The 11,192-nt window shown below is 46.1% G+C and overlaps 1 protein-coding gene across 1 annotated transcript in view; it reads left to right on the top strand.

The window, feature by feature from the left end:
* Positions 1-211: 211 nt before the first annotated feature.
* Positions 212-11,192, top strand: part of RGS9 (regulator of G protein signaling 9) — a 69,318-nt gene continuing 58,337 nt past the window's right edge. The window contains exons 1-2 of the mRNA XM_032776366.1: positions 212-383; positions 10,427-10,523. Of these exons, the coding sequence (XP_032632257.1) occupies positions 321-383; positions 10,427-10,523 (160 nt within the window). The 5' untranslated portion in view covers positions 212-320. The remainder of the gene's footprint in view (positions 384-10,426; positions 10,524-11,192) is intronic.

The raw sequence follows: 11,192 nt of genomic DNA, 5'->3' as shown, positions 1-11,192 counted from the left end.
ACACGCCCTCTTCCCCCAGCCTTTCCTCTCGCTGTGTGTACAGGCAGCTCCCCCTAGCGCTGAGAAGTGGGAAGCGCTGAGGGCGGTGGGCCATGCAAATCAGGGCCTCGGAGCTGCTTGTTGATTGGCTGTGGCGGAGCAGTGTTTCCTCACCGCTGTCCTTAGTCTCTAGGCTGGAGACTGCTCCAGTTTCCAGAAGCAGCAGCAGCAGCAGCAGCAGCAGCAGCTTCCCTGTAACTGAGTAGAAACCTGGCTTTTAATTGTTTTGTTGTCTTTAGTTTGCTTCCTTTGTGGCTGTTGCCTTGACTCAGTGGGGCACGATGACTGTCAAACGGGTGGACCAAGGGCAGCATTACAGGCCAAGAATGGCATTCCTGAAGAAGGTAACATGGTCTTGAAAAAAATAAAGCAATTCTGCCTGATAGCATGACCATCACTATCTATTGCAAACCCCTGTTTAGGACCCCTAAACACATCTGTAAAATATTTGCTGCCTGTATGGCTAATCAAGCGGGCAGTAGGATGGGTGCAGTGTTAAGAGGCATTTTGTTATTACATATGATTTATGATCGTTTGTTGAATTAAAAGTCTTCAGGGGCGCTTGTGTGACTTATTGGTTATTAAGTGTTTCAAAATCCTTTTTAGTTCTCTTTTTCCTGCTCTGTTGTTACTGAAGGATTCGAGGCAAGTGTCCTTGTTTTCTGCAGGCTCCAGAGGAAGGCAACCTGTTACATGGCACTTTTGCATGATGGGAGTCATAGAGGCATTGTTTTAAAACTAAGCAGGAGGGGGTGCTTAATATATATATTAAAAACAGCCACAAAAAAACATTAATTCCGCTAATCATGCAATTTTATACTATGCCTCCGATTGGAAAGTTGTTGTTTTTTCCCCCTGAGGGCCATTCTAACTATATCATTCACTGGGATAAAAATCATTATCCTAAGAGTTCGATTCCCTAATTCTGCTTTGAGCCATGATATGGTGTATTTTCCCTCCCAGGAGTCACTCTTTGCTACATATGTCATATAGCCAATGTAGATTTTCAAAGGTACATCATGCCAAAAGGTTTGTGATCTGGCTGCCGTACAGCATTTTGGAAGGCGTGTGTATTTATAATTGTTAGACATTTACAGAGCATGATGATGAAAACCTATGGTTTGATGAAATGTATGATTTTATCAAGTGTTTTTCTATTTTTTTCAACATCCTTTAAAAGCATTTTAATACAACCATTATTTGAAAAGATTTTAAACAGGATAGGTATTAATCCAGCTTTTCTCCCATGAGTAGTCTGTCTGTCTTGTCTGTGGCTTATCCGGTTGAATGGAATTAGCTGAATTTCCAGTGACAAGTACAGCTGTCTGGTTCAGGTTTGTGATATAGGTAACTCTCCAAAACAATCAGGGGCAGCAAAAAAACAAACAAACGTATATACATCAACTCTTTTGGCAGAGCATGTATGTAAACACCCAAACAAGACGAGATGGTGGGAACACAAATTTAAAGGTGAGATGAGATGGAGTGTGAATTTACGCAGTCTCATAATGTGAGTCCTATAGCAACTAACACTTGCACTTTTCACGCTGAAGAAGGTACACACAATACTTCCTTTGGGGCTGTTTGTTTCTAGTGGCTTTGGCAGAGCAGCTCTGTCCTGTCAAGAAGAAAAAATAGTGGGCCAACTTTGGGGTTGATTTGTACTCTGTGAAATTCTACTGAAGGTGATGGGAAGGTACAGAGAATTGGCCTATATATGAAAACAAAACCAAATGCACAGCATTTGATTACGCTAGCTGCTAGATGGGAGTGATGCTGCTTATCAACCTTTGCAAAGTGCATTGAGATTCTAAAACGGAAGGGTCTATATAGGTGCAGTGAATGCCAGTACACTCCTGATTATCTGGTTAGCAGGGGGAACATGAGTTTTGTTTAGATAATTTGAGAGTTAGGCTAATAAAGAAGGCAGGAGCCATTCAGTAGCGGGGTGACTTCCCCTGTAGCGAGGTCCTCCTCCTTGCAGTCCTGGCCAGGGGTCTTTGCTCTGCCCTGCTCATTCAGTCTTGTGACAGCGGGGCTGCAGGCGGCTCATTGTGCTGTAGGAACCATTCAGCAGCAGGGTGGCCTGCTCCCTGGCCAGGGGCTCCTCCTCCTCCTCCCACTCCTGGCTTGGGGGTCTCTGCTCTATATCCAAGCCACTGCATTGTCCGAATCGCTTCCTTGTCTCCCAGCATAAGCTGCACAGGGGAGAAAGATGGGATATAGATAATGCAGAGGTTTGCATAACAGGGTTTTGGATGAATAGGAGAATACAGTATTATTATACTGGGCTATGTATGGCCATGCATCATTATCCATGAGGCTAGTCGTGACTATAGTGCTATGCAACATAAGCAACGGTGGCAGAATCTAGCCCGTTATTATCACATGGGGGTCCGAATATGGAGTACACATTTTTAAATGACGTAAGACAGACCTTTAGTGGTAGCTGTTTCAGTGTTTGGAAAGCTTGCTATCAGTGGTTCCATCCTGCATATGCAGAGCGGTGTCATTGGCTTCAGCTGGAGGTGAGAATGCTCCGTACCAGTCTGAATCAGACCACTATTGTACCAATATAGAGATGACAGTGAAGTTTCCTTGAGGCTTCGAAGGTGCAGAGGCTTATATGCCTAGCTTTACTGTACATGCTAATTTACAGCTATCCTGGCAAGTGCTGCTAGCTCTTTTAAAACACAGTGATAAGTATCTGAGACATATTGAGCACAGCTTCTGGCAGTTCTGCTGGATGATACTCCCATTCTCCTCACATGGGGCTGATCCAAAATCTACTGAAATCAATGGAAAGACTCTCAGGGTATGTCAGGGGACTGCAAGAAAACCCTACGGCAGTTAGGGGTCAGCTGACTTGGGCTTGCTCTACAGGGTTAAAAACAGCAGTGGAGACATTCCCGCTTAGGCTGGAATCCAGTCTCTGAAACCTGGGGGAGGGCAAAGGGTCCCAGAGCCCGGGCTCGAGCCCGAGCAAGAACATCTACACTGCTATTTTTAGCCCTGTATTGTGAGTCCAAGTCAGTTGACCAGGGCTCTGACACTCACTATAGCCCTGGTGCAGAAAGGGCAATCTGCTGCCTGCACCAGGACTGATATACAGTTTGAGGGGGCAGTGCTCCCCCAGTCTCTGCCCATGTGCTGAGTACCTTTAACCTCACTGACAGCGGGACTTGAGGATACTTGGTAAGTGTCTGCTCAACACCTTGCAGGATCAAAGCCCATAAGAAGCTGAGATACCACATAAAGTCTTCATTCATTGTTCAAGTCTATGCAAGTGCTTTGCCATCAGCTGGCACCCACACCAATCACGTATTCTCCACGTATGTGTTTGTGCTAGCTGGGCGTAGGGGATTTTCTGCTGATGTCACCACGCTGTTGGTCTTGGTAGCAATCCTAGTGCCTTTGACGGTGCCCGTGTGGGCTGCCTATCAGCTTGTTACTGAAATGTACTCAGTGTGGGGCGTATGTGACAACGGATTATTTTCCCCACGCATGAGCTTTGTAGCTTCTCCGTGCAACTGATGCTCATCTGAAATGGCTTCACACTGCGCAAGGTTGGTTGTGAATTAAATAACACCACTAAGCTAACTGTGTGCAAGGGAGCTGGGCTGTCATGCTCCAGGCATAGGGGTGTGAAGCAACATGCTGTAGCAATGCATCCAGAAAGCAAATGCGGGTCGCACACTGCTGCTACTTCTGCTGTGAGTAACCACAACAGCTCTGCTAAAACTGAGGGCAAACAGCTTTCTAAAGGAATCACCAGCAGCACCAATTAAAGTAGCCAGTAAAGGGTTTATGCCCTTTTTTGGACTGAATGATTTTTGTGTTTATTTGCTTTTATCCTCCTGCTTGGTTTTTTAGGATAGAAATGTCCAGCGGGTCTAGTTCTGGGCCTGGAACATGAACAAATGTCCACTGGGCAATTGGCTTTGAGCAACAAACTCACTTTCATTTCTGATCTAATTTATAATCCATCCCAGATCCCCAACAGGCAACGCAGTAACCTGACCTCAGGTGTTGCTACCAAACAGTTTGGCTGATGATGTTGCCTGTTTTTGACTTTTGCGTATATCCTTGTGAATTTCACGAGGCGGCAATGTTACAGTGGTGTGGAGTAATCTTGAACAAAGAAGGGTTCTGTGGCAGAGGCTGTTAATTTCCAGGCTGTTTAGCTTTTGGGGGTAGGATTTTTGTAGCAAAAGAGCAATAGTGTGCAGGGGTGGGTGTGAGTGGGCTGCAGGGAGACACACTTTCCATCTCCACTTTTTTTTTTTTAAATAAAGTCTCAGTGAGTTAACAAGCTCTGTAATGTTTGTAAAAGCACTTTGTGACCCTGTCTCGATATGTGGTTATTAATTGCAGGTCCAGAAAAGAATAAAATTAGCAGGATGATGTTGAGATTAAGATGAAAGCGTGCATTACTGCCTCAAAAATTGGAGCTGGGAGTGTGTTCTTTACAAATAGGAGCAGGGAAGGCTGGGTGAGGGAGCAGAATTGGGCAAGCATTTCTGATGGAGAAGGTGTTTAAAGTTTAATTAAACAGGTGTTTAGAGCACTGCGAGTGGGTGCTGGCATCATACAGAGTCTACTGGGAGCGTGTCTTATGAGGGGCTTGGCGTTAGAGCCACAAACAGCATTTGACTCCTGGGTTAAGGTGTTGGAATTTGGAAATGTCTGCTCTGAGGGGAATTGCTGTGTAATCCCAAAGCCTATCTCCACATGGCTTTACAGTCAATCCTCTTTGTATAAGCAAAGGTCAATTAGGCACAGTGTGGGGAGTTCACACATGGCAAACAGCACAGTAATCCAGTGGCAGTAGTCCATCCCCGTTATGCCTTTAAACAGGAATGGATCTGTATTGTGGATATATCCCGAGAGTTCTTTTTCCAGCATCAAAAATGTATGATTGATTGTGGTCTGTTCTTTCAGGCTGATGCATGGGCATAACTCCGAGTTTAGTAGTGCATTGAAGTGTATCTGAGAGGAACAGGGAACTATTTTCTCAACTCATCTGTGTAATGCACGAGGGGCAACATTGAGTTGATACTGGAGCAAATCCTTGGCCACCTGGAACTTCTGGCCTGGCACTGTGGTGCTCACTGCAGTACAGTCACTTGAAATATCCTGGGGACAGCAGGGATGGTGGAATTCAGATCCTTCTGCTCCAGATACACAGGCCCTGAGCAAAACATCTCCATGAGCCGTTAGCAGCCTATGACCTTAAGTGCTTGTCTATACAGAAAGTTATTCAGAAATAGCTATTCCTGATGAACTCTTCCTAATTAACTCCATGTGAACACACTTATTCCAGAATAAGTGTGTCCACACACATGGAGTTAATTAGTTAATTCTGGAGCGCCTTATTCTGAATTAGTTTAATCCAGTTTCCATTGCCCTTTTCATCCAGCACCCTCAGTGTGACACCTCTCTACTACGTTTCATTTATTAAATTACAGTAGAACCTCCGAGTTACAAACACCTGGGGATTAGAGGTTGTTTGTAACTCTGAAATGCTCCTAACTTTGAGCAAAATGTGATGGTTCTTTCAAAAGTTTACAACTGAACATTGTTTTAATACAGCTTTGAAACTTTGATATGCAGAAGAAAAATGCTGCTTTTATAGCATCTTAATTTAAATGAAATGAGCACAGGAATGGTTTCCTTACCTTAGTTGTCAATTTTTTTTTAACTTTCCCTTTATTTTTTTGTAGTTTACATTTAACACAGTACTGTGCTGTATTTGCTTTTTTTTGGTCTCTGCTGTTGCCTGATTGCGTACTTCTGGTTCCAATAGGGTATGTGGTTGACCAATCCGTTTGTACCTCTGGTGTTTGTAACTCTGAGGTTCTACTGTAAACCCTTCTGAAAAACTGAAAGGGAATGGGTGTGGGGAGGGAAAACTGTTAAGGGACAAGACTGTAGTTTCATATTGACCATGGTAGGACAAGCAGTGTGGTGTAGTGGCTAGGGTACTGGGCGGGAAGTCTGTAGACTGTTTCACTCCCAGTCAGCTAATGATTTGCTGTGTGATCTTGGCTTCTCTGTGCCCTGTATCTATCTTCTCCTACCCTTAAAGCTTGTCTTTACTATTTAGATCTTCAGGTTAGGAGCTATCTCTTATTATGTGTGTGTTCAGTGACTACTTCAATGCAGCCCTGATCTTGGTGGAGTCGTATAGGAGCTCTTATAATACAAACAATACAAGACTTGAAGCAGGAGGTGAGCATTTGAAATAGACTGGCAATCCTACAGGGACACAAAATCCCATTTCATACATTGCCTTCCAATAAGGCTATTTTTCTGCAAGGAAACAAACCTACATTTTTGAAGCGGCATTAAAATCCTCCGCCTCCAGAAGGGGAACATGCTTCTCTATATCCTGCGGCTATCTGCAGGGGGTTCTTATGCTATATTATTGTAGAAACAGATGCCAGATGGAAGAAAAGGAGCAATCAGAGGAGATCATGTTGGAGAACACTTCTTGTGCCCACCGAGCTATCTTGGAAGTTTCCTACACTGTGGTCTAGATAGCTGGGGAGACTCCTTCAAAATCATTTGTTTTCTGTGTCCCTTTTTGATTTCCCGGAATAGTTGGAACCCACTGATGAGTAAAAACAAAACAGCTCCAAACCTCAACCCCATAATGAAAGCTGTGGCCAATGTCATGAAACAAGAACTAACCTGCCTATGAAGGCAGTTGTGCCCTTAAGCATTTGAATAAACTACTGCATCAACCACTTAGCCACAACAATGAGCTATAAATCCTCACTGAGCCAAAGGATTTTACATAGTGACTGTACTGAAGATGGAGTGCAGAAATTGTGAGTTTAATTATTTGTACTTGGAGATGCCCCCAAGGACCAAAACTGAGTGCTGCAGCCAGATGTCAGTGGGGGTGGGCTCGTGACTCATGATATGCAGCAATGCAGGAGATTGCTCCAGAGACATTTGCTCATTTAGCACTTGGAGGCTGCTTTGACTTGCAGAGGCCTCTCCTTATCAGGATTTCCAAGCAAGAGGAAAAAGCAAAACAGGTAACGAGTTGGAGGATTAAACAGCTGACACTCAAAATTCTGTTCTCTGTACTACCTCCTCTCCCACCTGCTTGCTTCCCACCTGCTGCCTCCTGCACTTAGACTGTATGCTCTCTGGACAGGGACTGTTTGCTTTGTTCTTTGTCTGTAGAGTGCCTAGCATCTTGGGATTCTGACCCTGGACTGGGACTGGGATTCCTAGGTGTTACCATAAAACAAATAATAAACTTCTTCCCCGAGTCCTGAGTTCAGAATTCTGCTTTTCCTCTTCATAGAATCATAGATTTTAAGGTCAGAAGGGACCATTATGATCATCTAGTCTGACCTCCTGCACAACGCAGACCACAGAATCTCACCCACCCACTCCCATAACAAACTTGTGTCTGAGACATTGAAGTCCTCAAATCATGGTTTAAAGATTTCAGGGTGCAGAGAATCTTCCAGCAAGTGACCCATGCCCCACGCTGCAGAGGAAAGTGAAAATCCGCCAGGGCTTCTGCCAGTCTGCCCTAGAGGAAAATTCCTTCCCAACCCCAAATATGATGGCTTCCCAAATACAGACCAGGGAGGCTTTCTCAGAGATGAAATTCACCCCTATGCAAAGGTCATAGGAACCACTGATTCACTCAAAATAGGACTGATGAGAGTCTTCAATGGTACTTATACTTTGTGCTGACTCTTTGCACTGTGGTATATTTCACCTGCTGTGAATTGATCTCAGTGGCAGCCTTCACCTGTGGACCAAGGCCAAGACGTGGCTTCAATATATATGAAATGAAAACCATCCAGAGAGCTCTCCTGGGCAAAATCATGTTACAAAATGTGACAAAGCTGCAGAAAAGAAAGCAGATGTCCTCATTGTATTTTAAACAGCCCTTCTTGGCTCCTGCTGACAAGCTGGTGCTGATGGCAACTTCTAATCTCTAGGAATCCCTAATAAGCAGCTGGTTCCCTTAGGAGAAGAGGAAAAGACCTGCTGAGTTTTGATCAGCAAAGTGCGCAGTTTGCAGCCGAAACAGCAGGCACCACCCGATGGTAGCTCCCTGGCTTGTCTCGCTTGTTTCTTTTGATATATGTTATTTCTTAAATGACCAGAGGGTGCTCAGCAGGGGTAGGAAAGCTACACGTCTCCGGATCTATTTGCTCATTAGGAAAAGAGAACATCCTGCACCAGAAGACTGAGTGGGTTTTATGAACTAACTATTGGGTCTTACCTAGTAGAGGCCGAGCAGGGAGATGCTGAGAGCCCTGTACAGCCACTCCAGACACGAGGGGTCAAAATGGAACATGGGCTAGACAACGAGCTGGCTCAGAGGACCAGGTCTTGAAAAGCGTGGCTCCCACTGAAGCTGCTGGGACTAGCAGGGGTCAGAACTGTGGTGTACGCAGCTCTGTAACTTACCTGTCATGGTCTTGTTTTCTGTGCACTGCACCTTTAGATTTCTGCACACCTGCTATCTTCAGTATTTCTTCACCCTCAGGGGAGGCTCCAAGCACCAGCGCAGCAAGCGCGTGCCTGGGGCAGCAATCTGGGGGAGTGGGGGGGGGCATTTCTGCGGGAGGTCTGCTGGTCCTGTGGCTTCGGCAGCAAAAACATAGAGCCACCCCTGTACATCCCCATTGCTACACTGTCAGAGGACCTCACCAACTTCAGTGTATTTTTCTTCACAACGCCTCTGGGAGGTAGGGTGGTGCTGTTATCTCCATTTCCAGGGGGAGATCAGAAGCACAGAGGAGCTAAATGACTCGCCCAAGGCCACACGGGAAGTCTGGAACAGAACAAGGAATTGAATCTAGGTCTCCCAAGTCACAGGCTAATGCCCTAAGCACAAGACCATCTTTCCTCTCCTCAGAGCAACTGTTCTGTCTTCCTCCATCTCCAGAGCAAAGTAGCTAACAGGAAATCAAATCTTGAAAGGGAAAAATGTTATTCTGGATTCTTTGAAAAAGGGCGGAGAGGACGATTTTGAAGGTATTTAGATGGCTGAAAATGCAGATAGGCACCTGGGAGCTTATCTGCATCTTTAGGTGCCTCACTTACCTTTACAAATCATGCCCGAGGGCCCAGAACCTTAAAGGTGTTTAGTCACATAATTCCCATTGTATTCAGCTCCCATTGAAATCAGGTTTCAGAATAGCAGCCATGTTAGTCTGTATCCGCAAAAAGAACAGGAGTCCTTGTGATACCCTAGAGACTAACAAATTTATTTGAGCATAAGCTTTTGTGGGCTACAGCCCACTTCATCGGACGCATCAGTGGGATGCAGGTGCTTAAATACTCTTGAGGACCTGGGCCTAAGTGTTAGTGCAGGAGTGAGCTATTCTTTTTATGAGAGCTCCAGAATAGCAGCAGGATGGACCGGTTTCTCCCATCACTTATAGGCATTTTACACTGTTGTTACTCCACTTGCTTCAGTGGGGTTTTTGGTGATCTCACTGTTGAGAGAGGAGAATCAGGCCCAGTGGTGTTCAGTGGCCCACAAAAAGGGGGGGAACCCCAAAGCTGCCTCTTTGCTCAGAGCGGTGCCTTATTTCTATTTTTGTTATCGTGGATGATCCCTAAAGTAGTCAAGAAAAGGTGGACGCCTTAGCCATCTTCCTAACCTCCTGGATGCTGAGTGCTGCCTGAGAGGTGCTGGCCACCCTGAGATCTTTTTGATGTTAGGCTCCAACTGACCTGCACTTTGCACAGCCCGTTAGCAGTGGAACGTACTTTTGCTGCTGTTGTATTTTAAAAATCCACCCCAGCTATTCTCTGCAGGCCATGAAACAGACAGTCTTGGGGTTGGCTTTCACCCAGTCTGTGTGCTAATTCACCCCATGAGTGATGCACTTTCAAGTTAGCCTTTAAGCAAAAGGGGATAGGTATGCAGTGGAGCTAGCTGCCTGGGTATTATTCACCCCCACTGGTTTTGCAACAGTTCTCTTGATGCCCTAGCAAATTGCTAGCAGAACAAAAAGGAACCAATGTTTGTAGTTTGTCCTTGGTCAATATCTCTCCTGAAAAAGCCACGCTGAATTCGTGTGGAACAGCCACATCCAGTGGCCAGGTAAGCTAATCACAGGCGTGTGCTTCTCCTGTGGGGTAGCCTAGCAGGGAATGATTGCAAGATGGCACTTTGAGGAGGAATTGCCCACTGGGGTTAGCATGTCTGTACAAGTAGCATGTTCACATAAGCAGCTTCTGTGAAAGGGAGTGGGATGAGCCCAGCCCCTTAATTCTCTCCCCTTTTGCTAGTCTGGATTAGTTGCCTTTACAACATGGATCAGGTCAGACTGCGCTGTTGTTTTGCCCTCCAGTTCGTTCTCACAAAACCGCTTGTACCCATCATGCTTTGCAGATCGAAGCCCTCCTCATGGAGATGCAGAATCCAGATACTGGCATCAAAATGCACACTCAGAGGGTGAAGATCACAAATATCCCACATGCTATGACAGGTAAGATGCCAATGGCACTACCCTGCTATTTTTCTGAGCCTCTGGAGAAGAGCCTGTTTCTTCGTACAATGGTAATAAACCAAAAACTGGCTTCGCTTACTATTATTCTATTTACAAGCATTTATATGGCTGCCATCACCGTGTATCAGTGTTGTAGCTAGGCTAGGAAAATTGGATGGGCCTCACTTTTGAGTGGGAGGGAATGATGGGGGGCCACCTACACCTACGGGGATTATGGTTTTGTGAGGCCTTGGCCAGGACAAGTGGGGGTCCCTCCCACCCCTTCAGATTACAGTCCCAGTGCGTCCCTGCCATGGAAATGGGGTTGGGGCGCAGCGGCTTGTCTCTCTCTGCCAGCCCACCTGGTGCTCCAGTTGGGGAGCGGGTCCGGGTGGTAGAGCTTACCCTGTTTTGCCCACCCAGCACTCCTGCCAGGGAGCAGGATCGGGTGCAGGGAGCAGGGTCTGGGCACTGGGGCTTGCCCCACTCCACCCACCAGCCCGGCACTCCCACCGGGGAGATGGTCTGGGTGCAATTTTGGTGGGCCTGGATGGTAAGTGGGTGGGCCATGGCCCATCCAAGCCCATCCATGGCTATGCCCCTGTCCTGTATGCTGGTGGTCTCAGGCAAAAAAGAAAAAAATGGGCTTGTGTCCTTTGCCCCTCCCCC

Source organism: Chelonoidis abingdonii, chromosome 13, assembly GCF_003597395.2.
Source record: "Chelonoidis abingdonii isolate Lonesome George chromosome 13, CheloAbing_2.0, whole genome shotgun sequence".
Classification (NCBI taxonomy): Eukaryota; Metazoa; Chordata; order Testudines; family Testudinidae; genus Chelonoidis; species Chelonoidis abingdonii.
Note: the sequence above shows the minus strand (reverse complement) of the source record. Positions and strands in the feature narration are given on the sequence as shown.